The 14,594-nt window shown below is 46.2% G+C and overlaps 1 protein-coding gene and 1 long non-coding RNA gene across 2 annotated transcripts; both read right to left on the bottom strand.

The window, feature by feature from the left end:
• Nucleotides 1-986: 986 nt before the first annotated feature.
• On the bottom strand, nucleotides 987-4,613 carry LOC123516984. Its single transcript, XR_006678351.1, has 2 exons — nucleotides 3,862-4,613; nucleotides 987-3,576 (listed from the first exon to the last, which is right to left on the bottom strand). It is a non-coding gene; the product is annotated as an uncharacterized LOC123516984 (long non-coding RNA).
• Nucleotides 4,614-8,963: 4,350 nt separating this feature from the next.
• On the bottom strand, nucleotides 8,964-9,657 carry LOC123516652. Its single transcript, XM_045276254.1, has 2 exons — nucleotides 9,450-9,657; nucleotides 8,964-9,361 (listed from the first exon to the last, which is right to left on the bottom strand). The coding sequence occupies exons 1-2, from the start codon at nucleotides 9,655-9,657 to the stop codon at nucleotides 8,964-8,966; spliced, it is 606 nt and encodes a 201-aa protein (XP_045132189.1).
• Nucleotides 9,658-14,594: the final 4,937 nt, after the last annotated feature.

The raw sequence follows: 14,594 nt of genomic DNA, 5'->3' as shown, positions 1-14,594 counted from the left end.
CACCTACACACACACACACACACACACACGCCCGGTAGCTCAGTGGTTAGAGCGCTGGCTTCACAAGCCAGAGAACCGGGGTTCGATTCCCCGGCCGGAGATATTTGTGTGTGTCTCCTTTCACGTGTAGCCCCTGTTCACCTAGGAGTGAGTAGGTACGGGATGTAAATCTAGGAGTTGTGACCTTGTTGTCCCGGTGTGTGGTGTGTGCCTGGTCTCAGGCCTATCCGAAGATCGGAAATAATGAGCTCTGAGCTCGTTCCGTAGGGTAACGTCTGGCTGTCTCGTCAGAGACTGCAGCAGATCAAACAGTGAAACACACCCTACACACACACACAGGCACACACACATGCCCACGCACACACACACATGCCCACGCACACATACACGCACACACACACAGCTGGGTAAAGGCAGTGATGAAGAAAACCATTAAATTAGAGGAAGATTGCCATCCCATCCCTTCCCCTCTTCTTTCCCAATACTCCATTCCCTTATGCGGCACAATGTCAGTAAGACTGGCGTTGAGGAATGAGGGAATGACACAACCTCGGGTTTGGGGATGAGAGGGTGCGAGAGGAACGGGGAGTGAGGGGAAGAGAGGGCAAAATTTACTCCCCTCTTTCGATTTCTCCATCATAGCACACACACACACACACACACACACACACACACACACACACACACACTACTATTACTGTTTTTTCCTTAACTACATGTTATTCGTTTTTTCCACACCTCTTATTCCTTTTAAACTTCTTCGATCCTCAAGTTTTTTTTTTTCTCTCTCTCCCCAAACATTCCTATTTCTCTCTTTCTTAATTTTTGTTTTCTTAACTGTCCCTATTATTCCATTCATCTCTCTCTCTCTCTCTCTCTCTCTCTCTCTCTCTCTCTCTCTCTCTCTCTCTCTCTCTCTCTCTCTCTTCAATTAGTCTTCTTTTTCCAGTCTACATTAAGGTTACATGGAGTCAAATATTGTCCTCATCAATACAAAAATACTTTATTTTTTTTTTTGACGTTGTCACGGCACATGAAGTACAACGGAATTATAGATATACGCATATGTGGAAATGTATAAACACACGGTCATGCATATATAGATATACAGCGATATTACGCGCGAGCACACACACACACACACACACACACACACACACACACACACACACACAGAGTCCTTGTTAATTAAGTCGAACGGATGACAATGTACACTCTAATATTAATGTTTATTAACAGATATGACAATTAACACCCAGACCTGCTGGGAAGCGTACACACACACACACACACACACACACACACACACACACACACACACACACACACACACACACACACACACAGACACACACACACATTGGTTGTGATGACTCAGAGAGAGAGAGAGAGAGAGAGAGAGAGAGAGAGAGAGAGAGAGAGAGAGAGAGTACCAATTGTGTTTGCAGGAAGTGGTTGGACCGGAGATCAGGTTATGGCACCCACACCCAAAACCTCCCCACCACCCATCCACCTACTCACTCCTTCACCTTCTCCGCCCCTTCCCCCTGACCCTCTCGGGGCAACTCTGACAAGGGCAGGGGGAAGGGTGTGCGCATCAGGAGGAAGGAGTGAAGGGGGGTGAAAAGACACATGTTTAGTAATGCAGGGGGTTTCGGATGAATATTGGGGTGTGTAGTAGTGAGGTGGCAGGGAATAGATGACAAGGTAGGGAGAGGGTGTCTGACAAGGATATTCTGATGACACTTCTCTCTCTTCGTCTTTTCTGTCAAGGGATATCATTTTCTTGTCTGGTATGCGGGTGATGCCAAGATGTGGTGCACCTGTGTGTGTATGTGTGTCTGTGTGTTTGGAGAAAGGATACGAGACCAGATTACAGGGTTCAGAAATGGGACTCCTTGAGGAAAGACTCCATGACACATCCAAGCAGAGGGGTGATTTTATAGGTACAGAAGGAAACGGAGGAAGGTTAGGAGGGATGAGAGGTGCGGGGAGTGCCCACACTACACACCCGTACCGCGACCCTCGCCCCACACAGCCGCAAGCGGGTGACTGTAGCACTGACCAGGCGAGCGTCCCGGCGGGGGTGTAGGGGACGTGTAAAGAAACAGATGGAGCGTAGGATAGCAGAGGAAGACACCGCCGTCGCGCCGCCGCCCCTCGGGGATACGCCTCTCACCATACTTAGCTTTCTCTCTCTCTCCGTTGCCAGCTCTCACGAGGTGCCCTCTGCTTTTATCCCCCCCACCTCTCTCTCTCTCTCTCTCTCTCTCTCTCTCTCTCTCTCTCTCTCTCTCTCACACACACACACACACACACACACACACACACACACTCACAGACACACACACCGTGAGATACACAAGTGTGATGTGCTGAATGCTGAGTAATAACAAAGTGGAAGATAAACCAGGCGGAAATGCACTGGCTCCAGGGGAGGAGAGGAGAGAGGAGGGTGAGATGGCAATAAGTCTCACTTAGTCAAAGTGCAGACATAATTAGCATTGACACACATGAAAGCCACTGCAGCTGCCGAGCCCACCGCCCCCACGATGCAGATGGAAGTTTACCCAGATGGAGGAAACTTTGTAACAGAAACTGCCGTGGCTGAGGGAACAGACGGCGTACCACACCTGCTGGCGACCCCTAACACACACACACACACACACACACACACACACACACACACACAGATAAATCCGTCTGCCTAGGAACCTTGGCTTGGCAGGCCGTGCCATTGCTTAGATGAGTACTATGTATGTACATTATGTTGTGTACGTAAATAGCAATAAAATTTAATTTATTTTACTTTACTTTACAGTTGCTTCCTTGCCGAGCCTAAGATGGCGCCCCTCATCCCAGCACAGAGCAACTCATCGAGGCTTCAGTGAAAGATGTGAAACAGGTGGACCTTTTTTTTTTTCTAAGAGAACTGAGCTGAGGCAGCAGCTGGTGCCCTGCGTCACGGGCGCGGTTCCCGGGTGTGGAAACCTCCGGCGGCAGCTGATAGTGGGACGCGCTGAGGCAGCAGCAGCTGGCCAGATATTTTATAATTGATCCGTGGCGATTATTGGACAGATGTCTCCTTGTACGCTGCTTAACGGTTTCTGTCGCATATAATTCAGCACGTAGAAGTGGGAGTGTCAAATGGCCTTCTCCCCCTGGCAGTGTGAAGGAGAGACAATCATGTGACCGACAGGGGGAGGAGCTGGGAGTGTCACCTTCAAGATAGTTTATGATAACCTTAAACCGCTGTTCTACTACCTTTTCCGAGCTCAGCACCTCAGTGATACTTGAGGCCGGCTGGTGTCCTGCAGTCGTAAGCAGTAGAAAATCACGGTTTCTCAGAGTCGAGAAATAAACGAGCAAAATAGATTAGTGTTTCTGCTGAACTTGGTGAGCTGACAGGGTGCTGGGCGAGTTCATCGAGGAGTGACCTGGAGCGACCTTGAAAGCATAGTGAAGCCCGGACGTCCTCATTACTTTGCGGCGATTCAGGCGGCAGAGTTGGTGACCCTCACGACCCTGAGGTGGGCTGGTGTGATGGTGATGGAGGACGGGAAATGCTTGTGAAGCCTGAAGGAAAGAATAAAAAATTTCATGATCATTCATAGCTTTACTCTGAGACGCAGCACGCCTGCTGGTACCTACCTGAAGTTTATTATGCGATAATTATGACAGCTTGCCTTATGATAATGAGATTACTGAATGCTATATTTCAAGGACAGACAAAGCCAATATGTTTGCTGGTGATGCAAACTGATTGATTGAATGTGTGTTGATTGTTAAATGTGTGTAAGAGGCTGTTAAGGCGTTTAAGACAGCCTGCGTGAAGGAGGGTGGCGGGTGGGTGATACGCACCTGGTGTCTCCCTCAGCTGCTCCCGCCGTCACCCACACCTGCTCGCCGCCTGACTAGGCCACAGCTGTTCAGGGGGGCGTCGGTCTGGAGACACGGGGGGCGGCCCTCTCTTATCGGCGGTGACCTCCGGACGGAATGTCACGTGGCGCTGAGTAGACCAATTGCTCTTCCTCTGCAAGGCAGGTGTGCGGGACGGATAGGGTGAAGGTGAGGGGTTGGGGTGATTCGTTCGAAGGAAGGAAAGAGTACGTGTTGACAAGGAGAGGGGAATCAGGTGTGGGTGCTGATGGTGACATCACCACCATCACGTGTAGGTATGGTGCAGCCCACATATCACCGTTCCCTCTCCAACCAGGCACCATCTCACCGTGGGTACATCAGGTGGCGTGGGCGGTGGGCGGCTGCACGCCTCTCCGAGATGAGAGGGCTAGACAAGAGGTGTTTCCGGGTTAAGTTGTGTTGGGAGGGGGTATACCGTTGATGGTGGGGTGGGAGAGAGGGAAAGGGAGAAGTGCAGAGAGTGGGGGGATGGGGGAAGTCTTGTTACCAATATGGGCAGCGGGCCGTCTGACGGGTCAGGGCCACCGTGGCGGAGGACGGCTGGCCACACCTCCCTTTCGGGCGTCGGGCTGCCACGGCGAGGCGACGTATTTGGCCAGCGCCATCTGTTATTTCACACTTTTCTTAAATGTAATATTGTACTATCTCTCATCTGTGGTTCGTAAATTGGCTGCAGCAGGGAGGTAACAGACAAATCCCCTTATTGGTGTCTTTGGTTTTTAAGGGACGACAAAACGCCCAGTGGCCGTCTGCAACTACTGCTATTTTTCCTGTCGGCTGTGTCAGTATTAGTCTTAGTTACTGGGCTGGTGGACTTCGCTGCGTCTAGTGTTAGCGAAGCCGTGTGTGCGCGCTTATGGGCACTGAGACGCTGGAGGGCCAGTAGTGGATCTACTTGAGCGAGATGTGTCACGTCTTGTTCGGCGGCCAGCACTGCGGCGTTGACGGGGTGGTGCACCAAGGTGTCTTGAAGTTCCACTATGTAGTCAATCACGTGTTGAATCACCGCCAGACGCGAGAGTTTTCCTGCCTTAGGGCATCCTGGCACCAACTGCCTCAGTTTGTCTAGGTACTCACGTATTTCTTGTCGCTCTTGCCTTACTTCTGGCGGGTCCCTAGAGGAGCGTGACGTGGCTGACTTCATGGCAGCGGCACTGAGGTCAAATCGTGCAGGTAGATGTCCTCGGGTGGACCACACACACTCGCTCACACCTGTGCTGTCAGATTCCTTTTCTCGACGGGAAGGAGGCGCAGCCTTGGGGGTTATGGCCCGGCGAGCCAAAATCTGTGGCGTTAAAGGCGTTGTGGGACGCGTGAGGAAGAGGCAGGGAATGGTGTTGACGCAGCCACACACCAACCGACGTAATGTTGTACACTAGCGTACGAGACACTGACGGCGCCCTCATATACCTCCATTTCATTGATGCTCTACTGGTAGCAGCAACATCTTGCAGCGGCAGCCAATCAAAACTCCGAACCCTGTGCTACGCCCCGCCCTAAGAGGTCTCGACCAACCAGCTCTCGCTTTCATTGTGAGCTCACCGTGCTGGGCCTTGGCCTGGGAAAACTCTCGTGGAGGGGAAACATGCTGTTTTTTGCCACCCCATTGGTTTTCCCACGAGTAAGTTTGGCCGCATTACATAAATACCGCCATTAACAGCCGCCGGGAAGATGTCTTGTATAAGCGATGGGGGAGGAAGGATGGACATTGCTTTATCGTTGATGGTGATGCTTTACTGTAGAGGAAGAGAGATAAAGGGACAGGAAAGGCAGGTGATAAAACATCGTTGTGACTTGGCCTGACTGTGGGTCAGCTGGATCTCTTCTCCTTCCCCCCGCCGATGCATCCTCCACCTTTCCCTTATCCTTCACAGGGAGCTCTGCCCTCTTACTGGTTCTCACACTACCTGTTACCACGCCTCTCTCTCTCTCTCTCTCTCTCTCTCTGTGTATATATATATATATATATATATATATATATATATATATATATATATATATATATATATATATATATATATATACATATATCATATTTATGTAAGGGAAAGATTGCCCAGGGCAACAACAACAGGAACAACAACAAAAAAAACCCCACTCAGTCACCATTCCCCATATAGTATATATATATATATATATATATATATATATATATATATATATATATATATATATATATATATATATATATATATATATATATCCTCTGCCCGCAATCAAAAATAAAAGAATGATCTGCATGGTCAGGTGTTCTGTGGAGTCCCTGCATGATCTATTGACTTCCTGAAGAGTTGGTCGTTTCAGAAAAGACGTGGAAAGTTGTAGGGTGGTATCATCAGCGTAATAGTGGATAGGTCAAGTAGTTTGGTTAAGAATATTATTAATGAATAATAGGAATAGATTGAGAGAAAGGACAGAATCCTGACGAACATCACTGTTAATAGATTTTGAAGAACAGTGGCCGTCTACCACAGCAGGAATAAAACGGTTGGAGAGGATACTTGAGATAAAGTTGCAGAGAGTAGGATAGAAGCCGTAGGAGGGTAGTTTTGAAATCAAAACTTTGTGGCAGACTCTATCAAAAGCTTTTTATGTCTAACGCAATTACAAAACTTTCACAAAAATCACTAAAAGAGGATAAACATGACTCAGTAGGGAAAGCCAGATCACCAGTAGAGTGGTTCTGATGGAAGCCATACTGGCGATCAGATGGAAGATTGTGAAGTGACAGATGTTTAAAAATCTTCCTATTGAGGATAGATTTAAAAAAAAAACTTTAGACAAGGAAGAGAATAATTAAAGCAATAAGGCGGTAGTTTGAGGGATTAGAACAGTCACATATTTTAGGAACAAGTTGAATGTAGACAAACTTCCAGCAAGAAGGAAAGGCAGAAATCAATAAACAGAGTTGGAAAAATTTGGCCCAGCGAGGGACCCCATCAGGTCCATAAGCCTTCCGAGAGTTTAAATTATCGAAAACATCATTACGAAGAATTTTAATATTGATGACATAAAATTGTCAGAGGAAGGAAGAGTGGGAGGGACGAGTCCAGAATCATCTAAGGTAGAGTTTTTAGCAAAGGTTTGACAGAAGAATTCAGCTTTAGAGACAGATGAGATGACAGTGGTGCCATCAGGATGAAATAAAGGAGGGAAAGATTAAGAATTGACGTTATTGGAGGATATGTTTTTGTTCAGATGCCAGAAGTCTTGAGGGGAGTTTGAGTTTGAAAGATTTTGACATTTTCTGTTTATGAGTGTTTGGCAAGTTGAAGAACAGACTTGGCATGATTCCTGGCCGAAATATAAAGTGCATGAGATTTAGGTGATGGAAGACTCAGGTACCTTTTGTGGGCAACCTTTCTGTCATGTGTAACACGAGAACAGATTTTATTAAACCAAGGTTTAGAAGGTTTGGATTGAGGAAAAGAATGAGGAATGTACGCCTTCATGTCAGCAGACATTATCACCTCTGTTATGCTTTTAGCTAACAGAGATGGGTCTCTGACATGGAAACAATAATTATTCCACGGAAAATCATCATAATACTTCCTTAAGTACCCCCCAACTGGCAGAGGCTAAACGCCAGAAGCACCTCCGCCTTTGCGGATCCTGAAGAGCTTAGAGAGATAAGATAAGATATAGATATGAGATTGTGATCGGAGGGTTGCAATGGAGAAGCGAGGGTAACAGCATAAGCAGAAGGATTAGTGTTAAGGAAAAGGTAAAAAATGTTGGGCGTATCTCCAAGACGGTCAGGAATGGGAGTAGGGTGTTGCACCAGTTATTCTAGCACCTAGGTCATGGAGGATAGCAAAGTTGAAGGCTAGTTCACCAGGATGGTCAGTGAAGGGAAAGTAAAGCCAAAGTTGCTGATGAACATTAAAATCTCCAAGGATGGAGATCTTTGCCAAAGGATAGAGGGACAGAATGTGCTCCACTTTGGAAGTTAAATAGTCAAGGAATTTACTATAGTCAGAGGAGTTAGGGGAGAGATAGGCAACACAGATAAATCTAGTTAGTGAGTGACTTTTAAGTCGAAGCCAGATGGTGGAAAACTCGGAAGATTCAAGAGCGTGGGCACGGGAGCAAATCAAGTCGTTGCGCATGCACATTTGCAATATCCAGCTTTGCAAAGAAAATGAAGATAGAGAAAGTAGGACGGAACAGAGAAGGGATTACTGTCAGTTGCTTCAGACAGCTATGTTTCGGTGAGGAAAAGAAAATGAGATTTAATACGGTAGACATGGTGTTCTACTGATTGAAAATTAGATCTAAGACCGCAAATGTTGCACGAATTAATGAAGAAAAAGTTGAGGGGATATTCATGGTCGATACCGAAAGAGCAGTCCGACATGGGGACATTAAATTTCATGGTCCCCTACCCAGGAGACTCCGAGGCTGGATTTGGAGTTACCATTTTAAAATTCTAAGTGAAGTTTGTTTGTTTGTTTGATCTGCTGCAGTCTCTGACGAGACAGCCAAGTGTATGTGTGTGTGTGTGTGTGTGTGTTTATAATAAGTGCTTGTAATTTTGTGTGAAAAGGGAGAGATTTCTTTAGAGGGTAGGCTGTGACTGATCCCTTGAATTGTGAGACACAAAGGGAAACCTTCAGCGAGTTCACAACTATAGTCTGACCAGCCTTAATTTACGACCATGGGGGGCGAGCGTCTCTGTACAGTATTGCCACGTTTTCACTACTGTTACACTCTCTCTCTCTCTCTCTCTGCTTACCTTTGATTTTTTAGTATGTCATTTATAATTGTATATATATATATATATATATATATATATATATATATATATATATATATATATATATATATATATATATATATATTAAATTTGACAGTTTTTCCACACCACCCACGAGATATTTGTCTTGTGCGTTTTTTTTAAGGAGGTGTCCCCAGTAGTCCTTTTCCTCTGTATATCATAAAAGAGTTATGACGACTCTTCATCAGATGAGAAAGTGATTGTGAACGAATCGAGATAATGGTCAATCACCATATCTCTCTGTTCATCATTCACTTGTAATCCCTCAGTGTCTCACAGCATTTTTCCAGTTGTCTGCCGTGATGCTGTTGAGACTCTCCTGGACGAGTGGCTTCAGGTTTGCAATCTTAAAGGTGTTTCTCTTTGCCACATACCCTTTAACCTGTGCCCAAATCAGTTCTATTGGGTTATAGTTGCAGTGGTATGGGGGTAAGCGTACAACCTTATGCCCATGTTCTGAGGCAGTCTTATCAATGACATATTGTGTGTCAGCGGCTGCAGTGTGGCGAGTGACAAGATGCAGGAGTTGAGTCTTAAGTAGACCGTCTGGCACTGCAACACCCTTCTTTTCCAGCCATTCTTGGATCTCTGCTTTCTTGTTTGCAGTAGTTGGTGGCTTATCCACTTTCCTTGAGTGATAGGATGCATTATCCATCACTATGACTGAAGAGGATGGAATGTTGGGCAGTAGTTGAGGCTTAAATCACTTCTCAAAGGTGTCCGCATTCATTTGCTCATTGTAATCACCAACATTCTTTGCTTGGAAAACGAGGGTTGCTCCAGGGACAAATCCATCTCTCGTTCCTGCGTGAAGCAAAATCAAGCGGGAACCCTTCTCTCACTCCCATGACCTTCTCTGCCGTGCTGTCTACCCAGCATTTGGACATTGAGTAATTTTGGTTAATCCAGGTTTCATCCAAGTACACGATACTTTTCCCTGAACTTCTGTGTTTCTTCATTTCGTGCAAGAAAATCAACCTTGCATGTGTGACATCATCTTTTACCATTAAGAATCTTCGTCCATCAACCTTTCCATATCGAAACCCGATTCTCTTCAGTACTGTTCTTAATATTTCACGGCTGCCACAATACGAGAGATCGGATTTAAAAGCTGCATAAATCTTGTCCAGGGTGGGAATTTCCTTCCTCTCGTAAAACCGAGTACTGTCCTTCGCAAGACTCCTTCATTGAAGTTATCAAAGAAATCAGAGACCGGTGTTGCACGTTTCCTCTTCTTGGGTGAGTTAAACTGGGGACGTTGATTTTCTTCATTTTCTCTTGCTACTTTCGAAATTTTTCTACTGCTCTCGCTAAGCTTCGTTGCTGCAGCAGTGCGAGACACAACCTTTGACAGGCCATGGAGAACAGCTCTCTTATCCTTCTCCTCTTGAAAATATTGCCTTACATGGAAGACCATTTCTTTAGCCTGGCTGTGTAAATGTGAGGAATGGGTTGAATGGGCTGCCATACTGTCTGTGCAAAGAACAATAAGGAAGTGAGTGGCACGAGGTCAGTCACGTCGCCACCAGCAATGTGTCAAGGCCACCAGCTGGGTGTGGAAGAGTTGCCGCTCGCAATGTTTTTTTTGTTTTTTTTCACTTAGGTGTTGACATGTACCTACTATTTTGTAAAAATAGAAACTACACATTAGCTTGGCTTACGAATTATGAATGCGATTATGTCTTGAAATTACTGTAAAAGCCAGTAAATGTGAGCATTTTAGCTTATAATTATAGCAACATCTGGTACTACAAAGTGAGGCTGGGTTCATCAATATTGCCGCCACTCACAAGACTTCTACAATTTTTCTTTTTTTTTACTTTGGATAATAGATTATTTCTTTTTTCCATGCTCATTATCTTATATCTGTAACGCTGATGTTATTACACACCCTAAACATACGCTAAGTACCAATATAAGTTACTACAGTTGATATCAGCAACACTGTTGAATATGTATGCCATGTTTGTATGGTACTATACAGTTTTTTTTTTTTTTATGCGTATGATGGTTACTGTTGATTCAGCCATCTATATACACAAGTCGAAATTTTATATATCTGAATTGATGGTATTTGCAATGCCTTGTACAAAAATAACTTCCATTTCATAACGCATTTTGGGGAAACGTGGCAGCACTGTAGAGTTACCCTCGCCCCACCACAGCCGTAAATTAAGCCCGGTCAGACTATAACTGGTAAGTTCGCAACACCTCCTGAAATTATCTAGACCAGAACTGGGCAGGGCGGATGGATGGATGGATTTTAATTTTAGGCGCCGCAACATCTACGGTCATATGGCGCCTCTACAATAATGTAAAAAGACAAAATTGTTGATAAAAACAACTAAAAGCAATTAAAACCAATACCATAGCTAAAAAAAAAAAAAAAAAAAAAAAAAACAATAATATACATAAACCATTAAAATACATATATTAAAATTAAATAAAAATCACAGCTTTGGGAGAAGGCCAGCTTCTCCCAAAAATCTAAAAACGTCATGGCCTTGGGCCAGACACTTTGGTCCAAGGACCTTTGAGATATAATAGACACCGCTATCTCTACCGCGACAGCGGTAGAGGTAGCGGTGTCGTAACTCTATCAAACTAGGGCACTCTACCAATAGGTGCCGCACGGTAAGCGGCACCAGGCAGTCATCACAGTAAGGTTGAGGGTCCCTGGTCAACAGGTACCTCTGTGTAAGGTACGTGTGACCTATACGCAGTCGCGCCAATAAAGTCTGTAAACGTCGATCTCGAACATGGGTGTATGTCCAGTGAGGGATAGAGGAAATAGTGATCTCTCCCATTTTCGAGGTTGCGACCCCCGTTAGCCATCTCCTCTGCCAGATTGCTGCAACTGCCTCACGAATTAGAGGAAAGACATCTCGAAACGGAACAGACGCAGGAGATGGAGCGCGACTTGCTGCCTCTTTAGCGAGGCGATCTGCGTGTTCATTCCCTGGAACACCAACGTGACCAGGAACCCAACAGAACCCAACACGATATCCTCGTTGTGTAAGAAGGTATAGCCACTCCAGGGCTGATAAAACCAAAGGGTTAAAGGATATAGTGCAAGAGAGAGAAGTAAGAGCACTGCGACAGTCACTAAAAATTGTAAAAGACGAAACCGGTAGAGTAAAAATTATTTGTAAAGCTAGGACTATGGCAGACAGCTCCGCAGTAAAACGGACGCCACTGAAGGAAGGCTGCCAGACCGATAAAAAGAGGGGAAAACCACACTAAATCCAACGCCTGAGTCGGATTTGGAGCCATCAGTAAAAACAGGGATATCATCAGAATGCATAAAAAAGTGTTCTAAAAACCGTGTGTGGGACAGAGCTGGCAGAAAATCCTTCTTGCCATCCATGGCAGGGCATAATGAGATAACAGGAAGCTGCCAATAACCAACTCGCGGGAGACGGAAAGAGTACACAGGAGTGGGGTCGATAGATAACTCTGCCATGAGATTTGCAACACGTAGGCCAAAAGGTTTAGGGAGACTCGGTCGAGTGACATACGCCTGCGAGCGCGAGTCCCGCAACATTGACACACAGGGGACAAAATCAGGCAGACGGTGGGTGCGAAACCAACACCGGAGCATCGAAGACTGGCGCCGGAGGTCGAGCGGCCAGAAACCAGCATCCACTAGAAGGCTAGGTATTGGAGATGTCCGAAATGCACCCGTAGCCAAGCGGACCCCAGCATGATGCACGGGGTCAAGCGAGCGTAGTCGTGCATCTGTTGCGGATGAGTAGATCTCACAGCCGTATTCCAGCTTCGGAAGTATGAGTGTACGGTGAAGCAACAGCAACGTGTCCCTGTCCGCACCCCAAGAGGTATGACTTAAAACCCGAAGAAGGGATAGTGCCTGCCGACAAGACGCCTTAAGAGAGCGAAAATGGGGAACCCAGGTGAGACGGTTGTCAAATAAAAGGCCAAGATATCGAGTCGCCTCCACGCATGAGAGGCGTCTATTGGCGAGGTATAAATCCGGGTCTGGATGGACACCACGGTTGCGACAAAATGCATGGCTACGGTCTTCGAGGTGGAGAATCGAAAACCGTTCATGTTGGCCCAACTGGACACCCTATTGATCGCCAGTTGGAGCTTGCGCTCAATCAGTGACATCCTAGAAGCAGCAAAAGAGATGCACAAGTCGTCCACATATAAAGAACTGTGAATGCCATCCGGTAGAGTATCTATAACACCATTTATTGCAACTGCGAATAGCGTAACACTAAGAATACTTCCCTGTGGGACACCGTCATTTAAAGCTGTAGCATCGGAGAGAACACTCCCAACTCGAACCCGTAAAAAACGTCTGGATAAAAACTGCTGGATAAAAATAGGAAGGTGGCCACGAAGGCCAAAATTAAACAAAGACTGTAAAATGCCATGACACCAAGCCGTGTCGTAGGCCTTCTCCAGGTCAAAAAAGACTGTTACTTGATGGTGGTGATTAGCGAAGGCCTCACAAATGGAAGACTCTAGGGATAAAAGAGCATCAGTAGTAGACCTCATCTTTCGGAAGCCGTACTGTACCGGTGACAAGTACTTCCCCCTCTCCAAATACCACATGAGTCTTATATTTACCATCTTTTCTAACACTTTGCAAATACAGGACGTTAAAGATATAGGACGGTAGTTCGTAGCCTGGAGATTATCTTTCCCAGGCTTCGGAAATGGGAGAACCACTGCCACAGCCCAAGAAGATGGAAAGTCACCGGTATGCCAAATCATATTATAAAGATTTAAAAGAAAGTTAAAAGCAGTGTCAGACATGTGGCGCAAGAAGGCATAAGGTATATCATCTGGCCCAGGAGAAGAGTCGTGACACTGGGACAAAGCAGTCCGCAACTCGGAAGCAGAGAAAGGGACATTATAAGACTCCCCTCCAGCGGAAGAAAAGTTTATGCCGAGAGATTCCATTCTCTGGCGGTGACGTGCGCCCGGAGCTGCAGGATGCCTCTGGGAAACACTGGCAAAGTGCTCCGCGAAGAGGTCAGCGACATTCCTAGGGTCTGCCACCGTTCGCCCAGCAGACAACAAAATTGGTGGGGAAGGAGCAGAATACTTCCCAGCAATTCGGCGGACTTTGTTGAAGACATCCGTAAGAGGGGTGCGGACGTTTATGGAAGAGACATAGGCTTTCCACGAGGCTCTTTGTGCCTCTTTCAAAATGCGGCGGGCCCGAGCTCGGCATCGCCGAAAAGCTTCCAGGCACTGCGGGTCCCCACGATGTCGCCGGAGACGAGAGAAAGCTGCCCGTTTCTCTTTACCGCTGCAGTGCATGCTGCGTTCCACCAAGGAACGGGACGCTTAGTAAAGCGACCTGACGTCCTAGGGATTGTCTGAAGGGCTAAAGAAATAAAAATCAGTAAAATAATCAACAGCCTCAGCACAAGTAGAAAAGTCAGCCAGCGGACGAATAAAAGAGCTAAGGTCTGTGAATCGACGCCAATCTGCCTTGTCTAAAACCCAGCGTGGTGGCCGGGACTGTGGCTCAGATTTCACAGATTGCAATAAAATCGGAAAGTGGTCACTACCGTGTAAATCCGGTAGGACTCGCCAATTAAAATCAAGGAAAGAATTAGATGTACAAAGAGAAAGATCGATAGCTGTAAAAGTCCCAGTAGGACTGTGGAAATGTGTAACATCCCCAGAATTTAAAATCTCCAATCCCTCATCCTCAATAAAAGAACCGATTAAAACCCCACGAGGATTACTAGCACCTTCATCCCACAATGGGTGACGGCCGTTAAAATCTCCCAACAAAGAAAAGGCGGAGTCAGCTGACGCACCAGGCCGTCAAGCTCACCCCTGGAGACAGGAAGCCGAGGAGGAGATATAAACTGCAGATGGTGTACAGTCGTCCCATAAAGACCTTAACAGCAAC

This window comes from Portunus trituberculatus, chromosome 41 (genome assembly GCF_017591435.1).
Source record: "Portunus trituberculatus isolate SZX2019 chromosome 41, ASM1759143v1, whole genome shotgun sequence".
Classification (NCBI taxonomy): domain Eukaryota; kingdom Metazoa; phylum Arthropoda; class Malacostraca; order Decapoda; family Portunidae; genus Portunus; species Portunus trituberculatus.
The sequence above is the reverse complement of the archived record's forward strand: the minus strand, read 5'-3'. Positions and strand labels throughout refer to the sequence as shown.